Source organism: Spodoptera frugiperda, chromosome 16 (genome assembly GCF_023101765.2).
Source record: "Spodoptera frugiperda isolate SF20-4 chromosome 16, AGI-APGP_CSIRO_Sfru_2.0, whole genome shotgun sequence".
NCBI classification, from domain to species: Eukaryota; Metazoa; Arthropoda; class Insecta; order Lepidoptera; family Noctuidae; genus Spodoptera; species Spodoptera frugiperda.
Window position 1 is genome coordinate 8,766,024 of NC_064227.1, and position 20,106 is coordinate 8,786,129.

At 38.7% G+C, this 20,106-nt stretch overlaps 2 protein-coding genes across 2 annotated transcripts in view; one reads left to right on the plus strand and one right to left on the minus strand.

Moving 5' to 3' along the window:
• LOC118280741 (calsyntenin-1) overlaps positions 1-20,106 on the plus strand; it is a 162,117-nt gene that overhangs the window by 121,002 nt on the left and 21,009 nt on the right. The window lies entirely within an intron of this gene.
• On the minus strand, positions 2,830-4,003 carry LOC126911567 (eukaryotic translation initiation factor eIF1-like). The gene has a single exon (XM_050699284.1). The coding sequence runs from the start codon at positions 3,247-3,249 to the stop codon at positions 2,881-2,883; it is 369 nt and encodes a 122-aa protein (XP_050555241.1). The 5' UTR covers positions 3,250-4,003; the 3' UTR covers positions 2,830-2,880.

Below are 20,106 nucleotides of genomic sequence, written 5' to 3' on the forward strand. Positions count from 1 at the left end.
GTGATTAAACTTTTCTACAGTGACGTCATACAGACCAGACACTTATTACGAAGTTTATTTGTTGTGAATAGTGCGAGTGTCGCCTACACTACTTACTACTAATAGAACTTGTACATGTTTGAATAAGTCAATAATTATTGGGATAGGAAATTCTCTTGGTAAAATTTAATACATTTTGGGAAAGTATAACCAACCTACTGTTTTCATGCCACAAACCATTAACCAATATCAGCATGTTCCAATGAAAGACACAAAGATGTGGATTTAGAAAAAAAAATACTTTTATTTGTAATTGTAAAGCATTTCTAGAACTAACCTGCGTCACTTTTAATACTTGTTACCTTTAATAAAACAAAATTGTAGCAACGACATGTAAATCTAGTTTGATCTAACTAAATCTAAGCTGTCTACGTTATGACGTCACTCGACGCTGGGAATGCTGAACTTATTTCAGTGACGCTCTCCGCATATTAATTATGTGAAAGTTCACTACACTTTATACGTTACTAGCTCGTAGCCACGCTGCCTGCATTCAGGTGGCTTTCAGAGTGCTTCACCAGCCAGCCGAGTTTATATTAGGTTAGTTTACGTAAAAAAATGTATGAGCTCGTGTTCGCGTGTTATGCTTATGTTAAAGTAAGTACTAAGTTGAGTCATCTGTGTAGACAATGTGTTAGAGAGTCTCGGCAGCAGCACGTAGTCTGTGACATCCACACATTCACATTAGCCCGTGAAACACTTGTGCCGCGTTTGTTCCAAAATAACGAGCCGCAGCCGCCGCTCTCCGTCTCATCCAGCTTAGTATTCCGCGCGAGCCTTTCATGAAAATTGTTATGAATAAGACTTTTTATTCGCAGGAAAATGTGTACGTATAATGTTGCGTAAGATTCCCTTTTGCCGCAATCTGGGCTACCGGGCTACACGAGTTCTTGTTGAAAGCAGTTGGCCACAATAAAAACTAGATGACAACATGTTTTACTTAGTGACTTGAATACCCTAGTAGGTTCTACGAAACTTCACGTATCATATAATTTTTTCTTTAGTTCGTCGATGTTTACTTTAAAAAAAAGTTAAGGGCAAAAGGCACAAGTCTATTTTGGCGCCCAGCGTGGGACTCATTAAAATAGCTAGCAATTTAGGTAATTGCACGGTTTAGCCTGAGAACCTTAAGTCAACCATTACAAGTCAAAGTGGAGAAAGCGACTGCGCGTGCTATTAAATTAAATCGACTAAATGTAATTCGGCATCAAAATGGCGGCGCTGGGACCATAATGGTGGCGTAATGGCACATGTAATAGTGCTGTAAATAATTTCTGCTGTGAGCCCTTCACTACTGCTTCGAAGAATATGTTCACACTGATTTTATACGACAGACACTACTACGTCTGCGCCCTGGGAGCTTGGGGACTTCATACAGAGAGAAAAGTTAATTAGTTTATCGTTTCGCAGCGGGGGAAAACTATACCTTTATGACAGGTAAAATGTAGTAAAAAGTGAGGCATTCATTACGGCTGTGTTACCGGAGGCTGCGGTACTAGTTCCAATACCAGTCCTCCATGGGTTTATCAACAGATGTCGTTTCTTTGATCGCCTCGTGTAAGTGACAGTTCGTAAACAATGCGGTTAGCGAACAAGGGATTGCTCTTAACCGCCATCGTCCCACATTTCGCCCGGACCTCAATCCTACCCACATAACCGGAAACCCGGTGATAACAGTAAAAAACCTCACGTTTACTTGAAACTTTAGGGATCTGACCAGGTGACGGTAACTGTACCAGTTTACTAGTGCAACGGTTGCTTGTAAACCAAGTTTAATTAGGTAAACCTCTTTTGTAGTTTGGTCGCAAGTCCCAATACCGTGCTTGTGACGGTTCCTAGCTCCAGGTTCAAAACAATGCTCTTTAGATTTTATTGTTATTTAGAAATGGCATCGATTTGAAATTGTGCCAACCTAATGTTTGACCATAATCTGCTCGTTATTGCTCTATGTAATCTTTAAAATGTATGTTTTGACCTATTTATGTGATAGCTCACATTCTACCTGTATTGTAAATAATCTCCCGCATCCGACAGGTTTGGTGTTCGTTACCCGACTGTGGTTTGTAACTGGAATATTGCCACGTTACACTGAAGATCGGACATCTGTTCTACCCTCTTCCTCTTAAAAGTAAATCGGTTTACGCACCTAGGGGTAAGATCTTCTCCTGGTGTTAAGAAGATTCCATGTATCTCTTCCATCAGATGATCTCTAACGATCGTTTAAAATATTCCAATAGATGATGTTGTAATGCCAATATTATGTTGTGTAGTGTTTTATTTAGTTTTATTGTTCGTTCGTAAAATGTGGGCAAGTGTGAAGTGGTCGTTTATTTACTTTTATTGCCGCTACAGTACACAGCGTGTACGGTTTATGTACTAGCGGTCATTGAACCCCACTTTATATGTCGGAAGTCTTCGGACCAGTCGCCGTGTTCCCTCAGGATTTCTGTAATATTATCGCGCGTCACTGTTCCCGGTAAACTTATGTAAATAATTCTTTAAGCTAGTTCCCTGAGGAGTGACAGAAGTTTAATACGTCATCCGTTTAGATGAGGGTATACTATAACTTAATCAAAAAAGGAGAATTCTCTCGGACGGCGAATTTTGAAAATTTTCGGTATAACTGTTACGGCTAGACAATGATTTTATCGTTAATTTATTCAACAACTGATCGAAGATTGTAATATGGTGCATTGAAGTGAATATTAATTGAAACATATTCTGTGACAAAACGATTAGGATTTATGGATAAATAAACATAGAGCATTCAATAAATAGCATATTATTTAAGCACAAGAAAAATTAAATATGTGTACTGGATACATGAGTATCAGCGCAGACTTAGAAGCCGTGCACCTTCAGTTGTTCTGGCTTGACGAGTTCCATCCTCGTCAGCCATTGGCAGATGTTCTGGCGTTGGTCTCCCTGAAGCTGCAGCACCTTGCCATACTCTGGGTGCTCCACAACTGTTCCGTTACAAGCGAACTCCTTCTTGCACGCCTTCACTATCTTCTTCAAATCATATTCCACCGACAGCCCTTGGACAGTTGTTAGAGTCTTTCGTCCATTCCTCTGCTGGATCCGCACGTGCACCAGTCCATCTTGGACCTCATCCTCCAAGCTCTTGACGACATCCGCGAATGGGTCATATGTGTTGATCAAATTCTGGATGGACATAGATTCGTAAATACTCTTGGGGCCACAAAACATTGCAGTACTACGCACTTTGACGGATAAACTGTCGCTAGCAATTTCTCGCAAACTTCCAAGTGATAATGGTGACCACAGCCGAGAAATGGATATTTATAGCAAACTATACCTATCATTTATTTTCCATTAACAATTGCACATAATTATCCAATCACCTACTTAAATTGTCGTAAGTAAAGTGATCTTTTAAGTACACAAAGCTTAAAGATTCATCTTAATGATTAACATTACTACATGATTATTAAAATGTCGTTTGTAAATAGATGTTATTATCTTATTACTGTAATATTTTCTACAACGAAAACATATCCGTCTCATCTGTGTACCATAAGTTTCGACGTGGTAGTTTCACAAAATACTTGTACCGTGAAAAATATGTTCCTAAAATCAAAAGTAGATTACTCTGCTGGCTCCGGCGAGCGAGTCTCGTGAAATACTTTCAAGGAATATGTAAAGTTTCCCAAAAATGCAGTCGCGAGGCCTGTACATAGTGCATAGTGTAGCGACACGTCAAGCGCAGGGGCTGCCAAGTTCCCTAACTAGCATGCACCGAAACTTGCCAACTTGCCCAAGTTTTTCCTGTTGCAGGCACTCGCGTCATAACTTTATGACTTCAATGGCCAAGTTGGGCTAACTTTAAATTTGTTGCCAGTTAGCTCGATTCCACTGGTGTGTGTTGTGTACTGGAGATTTTGCATTAAACATGTATATTGTTGTTCCAAACTTGTGTCATAGATTGTTTGACTAAACGGTCTCTTCGATCTCAGTTATGAAATCTCATCAATTTGTTGCAGTTATCAGATTATATTATTTAGTCCCACTATACGTAGGTACATTATAAGATATCAAATATAATGTAAGATTCGTTAGCGCATCTAGTGTAATCTAAGATTCAGTATCACAGCTCGTTGCCGAAGGAGATAACTATAAAAACGCCCGCGGGAATCGGTGCTAACGTGTATCGTTTGATAATGTTATAAAAATAAATCCTCAACTTCTTGTGGTATCTACATTCATGAACACTTCACTTAAAGAGGAGAAAATCTGTAGTTTCTGAGCATAAGTAATCAATATCTTATTTCTAAGCCCGTACTTAGTACTCAGTTGTGTACAACTTTAGTTTACCTGGATTCATTTCATTAAATAACTTCTTAGTAACACTCATATTGTGTTATGTATACTACTCGTAGCATAGACTTGTGTATCATCGAAGTTATTTATTCGTGAAGTTTCTACAATATTAGAAAAAACTTAGGACATTAAGTACAGAACAACAAACGATCAAAGTGTAAAACGTATACAACAATAAACTTATAGTTAGGTATATAGACGTATCTAACTCGTATACACAGACAGGTTTTGCTTTCAAAGCAACATGTTCATTTGACAATCACAGTTTCCTAGAAATGGTTTAAGAGAGATTGATCCATTGTACAAAATGTGGCTTAATCCTCCCGTGTCTGGCCGTGGTCAGGGCTCGCACAAAGCGCTTCCATTAACTCTAAACAGTGAATTGTAGCCAGAGCTGCCGCCATTAAACCACACGCAATACATTAGTGATTTGCCCGTGTCCTCTCTGTTCGCACACGTCCTGCATCTCGCTAGATGTGTAATAGCTATAAGTACTTATACCTGACAGACCGACACTACAAAGGAACATGGAGAAGGTACAAACCTAATCAATTTTTGTCCAACAATTGTTGGTCTTGATAGATTTCTATACAAACTTCCTTCTCACTACCTTTTCGCAACGAGTTTAGTTTCCTAACTGATGACGTAATCATTGGCGCACGGAAATTGGAAAACATGGCGTAGGTAGACCAGTGAGCCTGCCCACGCTGGCTTCCAATTTTCGCTATTCGACAACTTTCTTGCTCCATTGGTCATTCTACGAACATAATCACATGCTCATTGCCACTTAAACTTGCAGATTTTAACAGCCATGTCGTTAACTCTTTATTACCGTCCAAATGAGTAATGGCCATGTTCTAGTTTCCAGTTAGCCTTCTGTATTTTTTGTTGTGTGCGCTGCGTCCATTCGCCAGATATTAGTGCTTATCTGAGCTGACGGTGGCGGCGGTCGCTCGTGCGGATGCAAATTTGTTCAAATTGCGATGCGAACACTGCACAAAGGAAAATACTAGTCCATTTTGTGATGTTTTTAAATGCTAATCTAGGATACTTGTATTTTTGTGGCAATTTTTTACTCTGAAGTGAATAGCATGGTAGAGAAGATTTTTTTATTTAAGCCATCTGAAAATGCATATCTATACCTAAAATATATAGAAATGTCTAATAATTTCTATCGAATTTGATCACTCTTCTGTGTTATATTTCTCTATGGGCGTTCTAGGATAGTCCACAGTCATGTCACTGTTACATCGTTTAATTTAATACTTATACAACAACAATACAGTCACAGGCTTTTATTGTCGTTGGTGTTTGTTAGCACAATGTTTATGTGTCACTAGTACAATAGCTCCCAAGCGAAGCCGGGGCGAGCCGCTAGCTTACACTAAACAGTAGATTAATCAATAACCCTCAATCAGATCTTGCGCACTCGATAACAATGACTGACTGATTTCCGATTACAATTACTTAGTGGTAATTTGTTCCCAATCAGCATGGCGGCTCGCTGCCAGCTATTTCTGTAATCTGATAGATTCCGCCAGACAATGGCAGACTGCTGGAATTATATTATCGATGTATTCACAATAAGTATGCGATGCACAGAACGTGCACATACAATTATGCTCGAAGACAAATGCTCATAAACTACGTCGGTTTTATAAAAAGTTTTGCATTCAACATTTATAGTTCTTAGAATCTTCGATCGTTTCTGAGACGTCCCTGACTTATATACGCTTCATGTGCGCGTCCCAATATTGTGTGTGGCATACGAGCGATGTGTTGTCGTCTAAAATTGTTTGCTAAACCCAGTATTAAAATGTAGGCTTCGTGAAACAATTTATCGTTAACCTATTTCGCCGTATAGAGTACAACGTGCGTGGCATGGCGTGTAATCAGTGCTCAAACAATCATAGAGTAATTTGTCAAACGTGGCGTGGAACCGAGCGCCATACAATAGCTAGTGTCACCCCATTGTCTCCTGTAATGGCTGCTAAATTCATTTGTGTCGATTTAATTAAAGATGGAGATAGTCGTATAGGTCTTTGACACGTCACCTAGATAATTAAACTAAATTAATTATATTACAAAGGTATTAGGCATTTCGTCTTTGTGCCGTTTTAATAAAAATCGTGTTAAAGGAATTTATTATTTTAATAAAAGCCAATTAATTACTCTTTCTCATTACTCCCTCGGGAGTCTAAGGCCTCGCCCCTCCGAGTGCCTATAAAGGCAGCTATACCACTCGTTCGAACGACACTTCTCTAAAGAAACGCCCTAATTGCCCTGTTCCAAACTCCGGCATCCTATCCGAGCAGATGCTATTCCTAGTTGCCTACAATTAGGCTGAAACTAGACAAAAACAAGCGCTGGAATAAGACTACGTACCTACCGGCTGCTTTCTGACTACTTTTTCTAAGTAAAGGATTCGCCGTAATGCCATTCTCTTTGTAAACAACGTCCCTGTAGAGACAGAGGTGTTACTTTGAAGAGCTTTTCCTTAATAAAACGAATACCTAATGCTGAAAACCTGACAAGGGTAGGTGTTATTGACCTATGTGTCTAGGCTTCAATGTAAGTCTAATATTATAAATTGCTGCCTTCCTCTTTAAATAAAGGGATAAGTCTAAGTATATATGTACCTATAATATGTATGTGCTGTGAGTTCAGAATTCACTTACATACGGATAGACGTGCGTACATTAGATCACTCCACAATCCACATTGTTTAATTAGCGAGCCCGTACATTGTCGCCGCACAGACAAAGATCAATATGTACGTGTCTCAGTATTGTGTCCCGGCTCTAATCCGGACACTCGACGTACGAAACTGGAGCACCCTCGGCATGAGACCGGAGACGAACCGTGCAGCCGTGCAGCCGGCCAACATACGGCCGTTTATCAATAGATCTGCGGTGCAGGGTACACTTCCCACCGACACCCGATATCTTTAATGTTTGATCGGACACCGTGCTCCGGCCCGTCCCCGCCTCTCCGGCCCGGATTATTTATATATACCCCACAGCAAATGTTAATTTTAAAAGTTTGCATTTGAGATGGGTTCGCCGAAACATATTATACGTACATCCATTTAAATTTAAACCGTTTATTAAACAACCTGTGCGTCGTATTGTTTTTACAACGTCTGTTATTTCATTGTGAATTAACTCTTATATGAAATGGTTTGTAATTAACATTCACATTTTTTGCTGCTGTAATTTAAACATAAAGTAACCGAAAAATAGGTTTGAATTTGTTTAATCTTAATGAAACTTGTATGTTTGATGTAGTAATGTAGTGTAATAATTGCGTTAATTGTTTGGTACTAACACAGAAACTGTTTCAATCATGGCGACAGTTGAGCGAATACTTGAAATATCCTAGTTAATGTCTATCTCTGCGTAATACTAATTGTTTGATCACTTCGAGTACCTGGAATACTATTTACGTCTTGTTTCCTAAACTAATTGACGTCATATCAAAGCGAATAATTGTCTAAATTGATTTAGTCGACAAATTACGTCTGAAGTTAGTCTTAAGTCTTAACTAATCGTTATACCTAACAGACGTGTACCTTAATGCTTTGATCTTAAAGAAAAATTTTGTAAAGCTAGCTGACCCGAAAATTTGCCGTAATCTCCCTTTAGTAAAATTAGCCAAATCGATCCAGCCGTTTTCGAGTTTTGGCGAGACCAACGAACCGTATAAGTAGAGGATGCTGCTGGATAGCTTATATACAGGCATACTTTATCATTGGTCTAATATATAAAGCTACAAAAAAAAAACTTCACTAAAAGTAAATGGAACAGATATCAGTGTTTTAATCGAACAGAGTGAGTCTGTAGGCTTCCTAGTAAAAAGTAATTAAGCAAAAAGCTGGTTCGCATTGTTAATTGATATTAATGTCTGTTCTGAGCACCCCTTTACGTTACTTCACACAGTTTTGGTTTCAAGTGCTGTCGAAAGTAATGTCTTAGCTCTCTAGACATATGGAGCCCTGGTACTTAGCATTAAGACTGGAGATAAATTTCGTGTTAATTAATCCAAGTTAAAGTATATTTTACAAGATAGAATTATACTATATACATATGTATAGGTATCCCGATCCTTAAACAGATCACCAAATAATTCGCCAAGTGTGGGGATTATTATAAAAACTCTGTATGTAGAGGTACTAATTAGTACTAAGTTCCTAGTTTTGTTTGTAAGTAGACTTACGAATGGCCACTTGCCAGCGTTTGTAAACTATTCGGAATTCAATTACTCAATGCTCTCTGAAGCCACTTTGCGTCGATTTCCAAGAATATGTCGCTGGTCATCAAATGGCATCAATATTGGAAATGGTTGAAAGCAAACAACGTATGTCAATTCTAAGATACTACGATTATGTACACATGAGCACTATAACGTACATGTGTCTATGACCATATATCATATATGTCCAGAGGCGGCCTAAATCCTTCTTTCGCCAATTTCTCAATCCACAACTCTCAAACCACCACACCACACTTAACCACCAAAAACCTGATAACACTATCAATCTTGTTACTCCTTTGGTGCTGCAGGTATCAATAAACGACGTCAAAAGATTTCCGTCAGGTGATTCGTCTGCTCGTTTATGCCTTAACAAAACTTAGCAAGCAAATCTCTAACGGAACTTTTTATCATGTAAAATACTGATCAAACACTACACACAGTTATTAGCTAAAACAAATAATCTCATAAACTCGTTACACTATGAATAGTTTGCAGTGAACTCAAGCTGAACTAGTAAATATTGTTGAAATACCGCCGAGCGACGCAGGGCGGCACTAACAGCATCACTTGAGCACTAACTAGATACAAAGTTGGGCACTGACTAGTTGCCTAGGTCCATACCCACCAGGAACTTCGTCTCTTGAACCCTAAATCAGTTTGTGGTAAATTGAATTCTGATTGATTTGTACCAAGTTCCTACATGGAATTATTATTTCCATGTTTAAATCGGTTTGGGTATCTTTCATTGTATTGAGAAGTCGTGTCGAATGGTTTCCACCTAAATTTTCTACTCTTTCTTTCTGTTATAAACTTTCTCTCTCTTTCTCTTTTAAGTAACTTGAGGTCAGCACTACGTCTTACCCAGATTCACCACCACCATGAATATATGACCTTAATAAACTATAGTTAGGTATATCACATATTCATAATTAGACTTGCTGTTGCTTTTTTCTGAATGTAATTTTTGCCATCGATGTTAATATGGCAATATCTTCATATACATTTGTAACCATCAGTAGTTATTCGGTGATTATCGCCTGTTATTACATGGAACTAATAACATGACTAAATACATATAATAAACGTGTAGGTACACCATTCCCTGCCTAGTGACGTGTACAAAGGCAGCAGTGTGTGTATGTGCCCGGCATCTCAAATAGCAATGCCTATAAGTTTGCCTAGCCTACGTCGACGTGGCGTGCCTACGTAATGTCGCCTATTTATCCCGATACTCACCGAGTTTGCAACACCCATTACATTACAATCTCTGCCTATCACCAGGAAGTTGGACACTTGTGGGGACTGATAACAGACTTGTCGGCAAAGATGTTAGTTGGGAATCTTAGATAAACCTTGTGAGGACATGATAATGGTGTAAGTTCACCAAAATGTCTTGTTTTATGGGAACAACAACTTTGTGGTAATTTAAAAGTCGAAATAAATAATATTAACCTTCAATAACAGAGCGTACTCCTTTTTAAAAGGTCGGCAACGCACCTGTGACTCCTTTGGTTTTACGGGTGTCCATGGGCGGCGCTCATTTGTCCCCTATTCCATAAATAAAAAAATACATTAGAAGATGGTCTGGACCACGGATTGAGGGATTTATTGCTTGCTGAGATTTTTGGCAAACTGAGAAACAATAATGATGTTGACCCGTGTGGTTCTTTCACCTCTGAATTATTTGAGAAAATTAATCGCCCTGTGTATGTCTACTAAAAAGCTTTTACGAAACTAAATACTAGACCACAGTCAGCGTTTGTCTAAGTAATGTCCAACATCAGCTTTTAGTATTTCAGCAGAAATGGGTGTTTATAAATATTGAAGTTGTTTGTTAAGACGTTTGTTTACGATGCTTGGCTGGAAAGGTCAGTTTGTGCAGGCGAGCGTTATGTCGACCAAAACATGTTTACTAATAATTCGCAGTGCGCTGGGTGGCGGCGGTTCCTACATTTGTTTTATGATGACCTTAGCGTTATTTACCAAACAATTATAAAGGATTTCCTATTTTCTCTTAATTAAGTTAAAACATTTCAACAAAGTGCTTTTTAAGGAAAATGGCATAAACAAGGAAAATTGTCAAACATCCCCTTAAGCACACCTCTACATACATACCAACGTTGATATCTACGTATATATAAGTATATATGTAGCTATGTACATATATCTATAAGGAAATTTCTCCTAAAACACATTAGGAGTGTCGGCAAAATTTGAACAAAACTTGGAATATGAATTATTACGGAAAGTAATCCGAAGCGTCGCGACATTGAAATGTAGGCTGTGTGTGTGTTTGTGTGTATGTGTGTGTGCGGGTACTACTGCGACCATTTGGCAAATGAGGCTCTTAGCGCAGTGCGCCGCGTTCACACGAGCTAATATTTGATGGAGTAAGTGGCGCGAATGTGTTTCTGTTTGTTCCCAAATCTGATCACTGAGACTGCTGACAAATGTTTCGGAATGTATGCAATTAAACTGATTTTCTTTATCTTAATTCTTAAAATGATAATAATCAATATTCATTGAGTTCTGCTACAGGTATGAAACTGAACTATGAACCAGATATTGACGGCATATGCAGCGTTAGTGCACTTCGCACTTTGCTGCGATAAAGCAAGCCAGTAGCGGCACTAGTGTGCTTGCTTAGTAGACTAGTACCTACTGGGCACGTGTGAAGCCGCTTGTTTGCCAAGCGGGGCACGTCGCCGCCGTTATCCCACTGCATTATCGCGGCGATAAAATCACACTGTCCGTCACAGAGACACCTTTACGGCTTCTACGGGAACCTTTTTACACTGGAACGTGACGGCTTTTCTAGGTAAACGGGCCTTGAAGACAAGGACCCTTGATTTACTAGTACTCGAACGACAGGGGCAGTATATATGACGGCCGTACCCAAAACTCAAATTTTATCAGAAAATAAGTGTTCACGCGCAAAACATAATAAAAACTACTTTTGAGTGATCGTAATGTTTATAATTCTTGTTCCAGCATATTCAGTACATCAGAATCAAAGTTTTTTTTTCATAATTAGGTAATGTTCGATTAAGACTGATAATTGGATCGGAAGAAATGAACAAACGATTAACTATATCGGTAAGGTTGTCAGTTCTTGATGTTTTCCTTGCAAAATTTTCTCGATAGGACTTAAAGTCTTTATTGCGGGCTTCTTGAGCCTCCTCACTCAGCATTCCTATAGGCAGTAATGCATGGTTAACAATTTCAGCACTATGGATCAATAGTTTGTGAAGTGTCGGTGTCATAGGCATCCAAGGGTAAAGATCAACATATAATTGAGCTGTATCCAAACAATATTGCTGAAACTTCTCTGTATTAATTTGGAAACCACTGGAAATAGTCTGCAATATCATATAAATACGTCTTATAAGTTCTTCATCAATGTTAGTAATACTTGAAGAAACTTTGAAATTTTGGAAAAATTTACGCGCCACATTACCATCATTCGAATTTCCAAAACCAGGTTTAGGTTTGTCTACAATAAGAGACAACTTATTTTTGAATCTTGTCTGAATATCCTTCTTTGTTTCATCTATAAGCTCCTTATTAGTTTTAGATACACGCCAATTACGAACGGGTAATTTATAACTTAAGTGTAAAAGCGATTCAAACGACCTGATCCAGGCATGTAGTACTGACATGCCAAAAGATACATATTCAGTTTTGATAGGTCTGTTCTTAATCATATCAAGGTCATTAAATTCCTTAGATGTAGCATCACATAGGTAACAACGCATCGTAGATTTTGTATCCGATAGACAGTTACACAACTTGCCATCTACCATTGTAAATAAAGTATGGTGTTCAATCAAGTATTTTTTACCGTCTAAATTAACTTCTGTAGGAACTAAATCTTTGATTTGTTTGTTTATATGTTCTTTTTTAGACTTTACTAATTCTTCAGTCTCTTTTTTATACTCAAGGCTTATGGGTCTACAGAATCTAGGCGATGAAGGACTCGGGTTTTGCCATAATGTAATTGATTTTCCATTTTTTTCACCTATGAGTCGTAACGGAACCAAACATGTTAAGAACATATATTTATCATCAGATGTTTCAGACATAAACTTCTGTTTATATTGGGTATGACTAGAGCTGCCATCAAATCCCCATTTCGAATACAATAAAATTTTATCAAAAGAATGTTCAGAATCAGCCTCCAAAACAGATTTTTGAGTCTGCAGTAAACGAGTTCCTGTATGATCTAATAAGCATTGGAGAGGAACTTCAGCATCAGTCTCAGTAACTTTTAGGTCTTTTGGATAGCAATTTACTTTTTCAGCCTGTACTTCCTTATAACTTGGGAAAACTTCCTTGGCATACGTTCTAATAACTTCATATTGTTTACGCGACAATTGTGCTTCAATAATTAATGATAGAGCATCGCGTGGCGAAACTTTTTTTGCTTTCACAGTAGAAGCTATATTAAAGCAATCCATCGCATACTGGGGGCTACCGGCAACTTGTGCAATGACACTGGCTTCTGTAGATTTACCTGTTGCTCTAAACTGCATTTGAGCTGCATATGATAATTCATAAGGCCCTGCCTCTGAACGCAAATGTGCTGTCTTCCTGCGCTTCGTATTTTCACTACTCTCCTCAAATGTTAGCGTTGGCCTACCACCCTTATTGCCCGAGTATAAAGTAAAATTGCAATAATCGTTAAGCCACGACTTCTCAGCATTCAAAAATTTTTCTTTGTGTCTATTTTGCCCGAGCCATTTAGACTTTAACTGATTTTTAAAATTACGTAACTCTTTCGATAAATTATGCTGGTTTTCTGATGTACAGTTGGTTTTATTTGCAACATAATCAATCAAATCTTTAAATTTTCTATCAAATGGCTTATAACTACTGTTGTAAAATACGTCAAACATAATTCTTCGTTTTATTTTTAATTTGGAACATAAATCTGGAAAAAATATTAAGCGCCACGAAAAACAAAAATAAATATATCTCGATTTAGCGCAACGGGCTTTCACTTTTGAGTTTAGATTAATGTAATAGATGGTTCAGACTACCTTACTGTTAATTTAGTTTCAAAAGCCTCTTGCGCCTTTTTGAAATACTAGAGCGTAAAGTATTACTTATTATCTGCTTGCTAAAACTATCATATCTCCGATTATTATTCAACGTTTGTAAAAATGAAAGTAGATTTTAAATACGACTTACCCTGATCTATACTCGACATAATAATGTTTTAATGTAAATATCACAAAGAATATATGAAACGATATTGATTGCGCTCAATAAATTAAAGAAATTGTAATAAACTGACAACAGACTACACTTGACGTATGTCAAACTCGTAAATGACTAACTTCTCATTAATCTCAATATTGCTAACAGTTGTGGGAATACCTAACCTACATACATAATAAAAATCATACCCAACTACCTTCATTTAATATTTTGAGTTTTGGGTACGGCCGTCATATATACTGCCCCAGTGTGCGACGGCCAGTGCCGCAGGGCAGTAAACAAGCAGCTTATACGACTCTTGGATTAAAGTGTCCGGCAAAATGACTCGTGTAATTCAGTTAATCGTTTGTAATTACATGTCCTACGTTTGTATTTAGGGCCACACGGGTTTACGACGTCGTCTAAATACTGTTAAGCCACTAGTTTTAGGTCAATTTTATTACTGCTGTCTGAGTTAGTCTTTACACACAATGTCCAAGTAATATAAGTTTGTAAACGAATGAGCTTCTCTGTTCGCATTTGATGTTACACTCTAAAATTGTCTCATCTCTAGAACCGTGGGTTTCAAGATATTTATTAGAAGCAGTTTCACGCCCTCCAATTTCATAATATCGTAGACAACGCGATCCTCACAATAAACTATAAAACTTACGAGGACGTTATATCCAACAACAATTCGAGATCTTTCGCTTAAAATCTCGAAATACCTTGCGATTGAAACGGAACTTTACGTCAAACGGAATAGCGGAGAAAATTCTTTGTAAATAGCAGTCTAGCCTCTGGCTGTGCTATTTCAAATGCCGTGTGAGCTGAGTCGTTTTAAAAATTCACTGCGGAGAGAAGTGAAGGTGCAGTGAATTGGTCCTTAGTACGTCCGTCGTTATTGAGCTGTGAGCTGTGCCTCGCGCCTCCACCTCGGGAGCTGAGCACCAATCAGTATCTCGGCCAGAATAGCTTGCCGCTACAAATTGTGTACCTGCCTCAATACGCCTTGTCTCACTACTGCTGAGCCCCGGAGAGGTCGTTTCCAGTAATCCGATTTCAGAAATTGTTGACTGTCGCTAGCTATAACAATGTGTTGTCTAGCTTTTATGTTATAGAAACACTTGAGCTTCCTAATATTTAACAGTTGCTTTGGTTATTTACTTGGGTCTATATTGGGTACTACATAAAGGATTCATGTGGCTTGCGTAATAATTATGTATGCGGCAGTGTCACCTGTCAAGGACAAAGATATCAGACGTTTGAAATGTATAGCATTAAGTGACAAGTTCCCATCTCAAGCACGTCGGGAATTCAATGAATAATGTTATCACAATTATGTTCTATTAATTAGTTCATTACTGTACACAAATCCGTCTACTTTGGGGGTTTGCACAGGGCGAGTTTCTTGGAAATACCTATAAATTCTCCTTAACCTTTTCCTAAGTTGAGTGGGTTGAACCCGTGGGGCCCTTTTGTGTAGATGTCACGTGTAATTATTGGTTTCCTTATAATCGAGCTGAAAGGTAATGCTGTTATAATGGGAGTCTTTATATCTGAAGAGTAAATCTATTTTCCAAACGCTCCATCAAAGACAAAGGGGATCCAGCTCTCAATGCTCGCTGAACGTTTTTTAAGTAGCTCTCGAAGTACTCACAGGACTGACTTCAAAGTGACGCACACTACTTGCAAGTACTTGACACTGCCAGTGACAGTACTGTTACACGGTCATTTCGACGTTACCACCGTTTCTCTGCCATTCCATGAAATCATCAAACAACCCTATTCCCTCATTCTTATCTTTGTCACTCGTTTCAAAATTGAAGTGAAAGAAAGAGACAGTCGCATGTCTCGCACCAAGTCTTAGAACTTTTTAAGTCTCGTGGTGTTCGTGTCAGGATTGGAATCGATACTACATGGTATAAAGCGAGGAACAGACTGCTTACACCCATGCATAATGTATGTCACGGCCATTACGGGCGTACAGTAGAAGTTGTAGGATTTTGATTTAAACTGTTACAGCGTTTGGGAGTGACTTTACGTGCGAAAGTTTTTGCTCTAACCAAACAATTCGTGTTTGTGGAATTTTGTTGCTGTTTGTAGTAGATCCGGTGCGAATTTTACGTCTTTTTGCTTCACTGGCTTTATTTCTCACAACATTGTACAATTATTGCAGTATGTCAGATTGGATGCTCAGGTTAAATTTCCGTTCTTTGGCTTATTTGGTTTTTATCACTATATGAACTATGTTTCGTCATACCAACTCATTCATTACCTTATAATTCTGCTAGCATAAACACAATGTTTAAGTCACGACATGGCGTCATTCTCCTGGTCCTTTGAAGTTACCCTCATGAAATATAAATTCTAATTTTTCCTGAAAGTGTCATCCAACAAAGGACATCAATTGCGCCACCAGCAGGGATCATAGTTAATAATCCCCTAAGTCCCACCGCTCACAACTTTAGGGTCTCTGTTTCGACAAACTAAGTGAAACTGATGAGTCCAGCCATATCGTGACACCATAAAATACGGAACTTTTGTCACTAACTTCGGCACAGCTCTGCCAAATGATCGGATAGTGTCGTAAATCCATTATGTCTTATAAATGGACATATTTTACTTGTCCCGGGATTTTCAGTACTAAGAACTTCAATCCTGATGTTTATGGCATGTAGTCAAGATTTTCTGTTTAAAGCTTATTTTATTTTGTCAACATAACCCAATAGAGAGACAGATAAGATACTTCTACTTTCGTTATATCTGAGTTTAAAGTCTATAAAACTTAACAGCCACGCATAACAATAAAAATCTCACCAGTTTGCCGCAAACTTCCAAACCGACAAAACCGCTTAGCACCCATATGAGCAGCGTACTACGGTACTACAGTACTACCCACTTTTCAGGCTTTTAAATAATTTAGCGCCGATTTTATCGTCCTTTGCGGGGTATCAGCATTTATGACCAATTCTCGGCGGATCGTCCCGGATCGGTCCGATCCTTCGGTTGGGCTTGCGAGGCTCTTCGAGGTTGTTATTCAAATCCAGACGCCGTAATTGTCACATTATGTGCGCTCTCTGACTGACACATGGCGCTAAGATTAATGGTGGAGGGTTCCGATCGCAGGGTAAGCCAGAAAGGGTTTTTTATACTGCCTTCACGTGAATGAGTAATTGAAATAAATGATCGGCTCACTCCGTTGGATGTTGCTGGAAGTCAACGTTTGTGATAAATTGTTCGTATGATTTGGATTTATTTTCAATATTTTTATGTGTTTACTTTGGAAATTGTGTGTACGATTCAAGATATTGTGTTTATTGTGGAGCCCTCCCAGGGCTTAAGTAAAGAAATGTTTTATGATATTGGAACACTGCGTGCTGTACACGTGGTGTATACATGCATAATATATGTGTGTACGAGTATGTCGACTCACTCGCATGTTTTACACTGACACAGTGCTGTACTTCCTTGTTTAGAGTCGAGCCTGTGTTTACACGCTTTGTCCGTCCGTCAGTGTGAGTAAATTACTGCATCCGAGCGTTGCCTGTTTAGCGATTCCATTTAGTGGTAAGTCTTGACTAATAGATGGAAATCGAATGTGGTCTATATTGTACCAACATACCTCGTAATATCGTACTTATTGTGGGGACAGAGCATTTACAGACATACAAACTGTATTTCATCATTGTTGTGAAGGGTTTAAATAAACATGTTGTAAATAACAAGTAATCAATCGACAGAAAGCAATTTAATATAAATTGTTTAAAACAACGCCAACTCGAATGCAGAAAGTGTAAACATTTCACAATACCCGCAGTGCCTGTTATTGGCGCCCAGCGTGGGACCAACAAATCTAAACTTTTTGCTCGCGCCGCCGCGCTGCTGACGCTACACGTCATCGCGACAAAGGCTGGTCGTTGCCACGCGACAACTGCCACCGTAAATGTATGTCAGTCCGGTATTTAGCGAGTCCATTTGACGCGAAAACTACATGTACCATTTCTTTTTACGACAATTTCTATTGTAAGCTGTATTTTCAGTGACTTTATTTACTCACGCGATACATAGAACGTATGGTTATGTCTACTGGATATTGTTATTATAAACTGTCGTTTTGTTCGAATTGGCTGTATTTATGTTTTTCTCTACCGGAATCAACAAACCGATAAATAATTCTTAATGTTTTATTCAGTATTTATTCGAATGGACTGTTCCCATTGGCACTAAAGTTTGTTTTTGTTGTACCATTTAGTTGTGAAAGATATAACTGTTCATAACTTTGCTGGCTTAGGTATGTGTGTTTGGAAAATGGGATCATTCTTTATCCAACCCTTCTTAACTATCTACATTTAGAAATGATGGATTCAGACGTAGTTCAAACCCAAACAAAAAAATCGCAAACAAACAAACAATGACGATGTAACCGGTAGCAAGTCTAAATACAACTGTAACTTGTACGCAATAATTCATCGCCAGGGTGTAGGCAGCGCCGCGTTCGCACCAACTCCGAGACCGCAGCGTCACCGCAACGACACCGCCTGTGAATACTAAACAAAGCGCCTTGTATGACGGACTACCCGCAAAAGCAAAATAAAAAAATATTTTTTCAACCCTTTTTTGCAAAGTAAAATTACCTCTCGTCTCGCATAATGACCTCTTTTTTAATTAATGTAGTAGAAAATTTTGAGCCCTTTTGTGTTCAAGAGTGCGCAGTTTACATGCTAAGTGCCCGAGTCCCGATGTCGATTCCGAATGTTTCTGTATTCCGAATGAGGATCGCTTTAACCTTTTCCTCTTTGCTGTTTTGCAAGTTGTTATTTAAAACCGTTTTGCGGGGAAACACTAGTAATGTTTAATGCTAGTACAGTTTCCTGGTAATCTAGATTTAAAAGAAAAATCCAGAATGAATGGAAATGGCTATCTTGTTGCGCAGTTGTAAGTTAGCGAGAGTGCTGAGGGTATTTATGGTCTGCAGCAACACGGTGCAATGCAGGCATTCTTTGCACCTCGCGCTGCTTATTAAATAACTCGAGGGAAAGTTTATGCAAGGAAAATTACTATGATAAACATCAAACTTTTGTTTCGACCATAAATCCTGGTGGTATACTTTTAAAGACTTTACAGAAAAAAATTACATGGTTAATTTGTCATGTGTGTGTTACATTATTGTCCGTTCTATAATCACTTAATGGTAAAGATTTCCGACTCAACAATGGGCCAACACGATCAAGTTTCCATCTCCAAGTTTGTATACATTCACAAACATTTCCGATCAAAATGTTCCGATACAACATAAGAAAGAAGCCTCGCATACTTTATGAAAAGTATTTCATGTTCTGAATAAAATGTATCGCTGTAATTGTTGCCGGGTCAAACTTCGTCTTGGCACAACTTGAGTGTGTTCAGGTTTCAGGCACAATATCTCGCTGAATCAAATTTCAGTTTTGTTGATGTAAACACATTTTATGCCAGAAGATTCCCGATACGACGAGCTGACTGGAAGCTCACGATATCTGAAATTCAGCTGTACTTTATGTTGCTGAGAGAACAACTTTAAAACTTTACGATGTGGGCTCTACGCTTTGTTGTTTATTCATTCCGTTTGAAAAACAAACAAAACTGGCTCAAAACCTGCTTTAAAAAGTCACAAAAGAAATCACGACCGTTTGGCCCCACATTTTTGCTCACCGAGCACATATTTGCACAGAACCCCGAATGTGAGTCACATTTCTGTAGCACAAACAATCGGCGCCGCGGCTCAACCCTTCACCTCGTAAATCGGGAAATATTCCATTATTCAAACAAGACAACAATAACAGGAAAACTACGAACAGTGGCGATTGATCGGGATCGATGGAGCTAGTGTGAGTCCTCCGACTCATGTGCGTGCTGTGGGCAAATCTTTATCCTTTACTAGAAACAAACCAGCTGATATTGCGCCCCGCCTCGTAGTATACCAACTCGTATTCCTGAACAATCTGCTACGATCTCGTGCGATTTAAACCGTTGCGTAGTATAAAGCCAGGCACTAGTACACAGGTCCGGGTCAACGGTTTACGAGCGCAGTTTTTATGTGGCACTCTATTCATCTTATCGCTCGGTTTCCACGTTACTTAGTAAATCTGCTCCGTGAATGTGCCACCGAGTGAATGTTATAAAATATCAACGAAAGCACTGCCGCGCCGCTACTCAGTCGCGTCATGAATATAATTTAGCCCCCGCCCACACGAGCGGGCATTACACAAGATCGTCCCAAAAATGGGCTTTCAG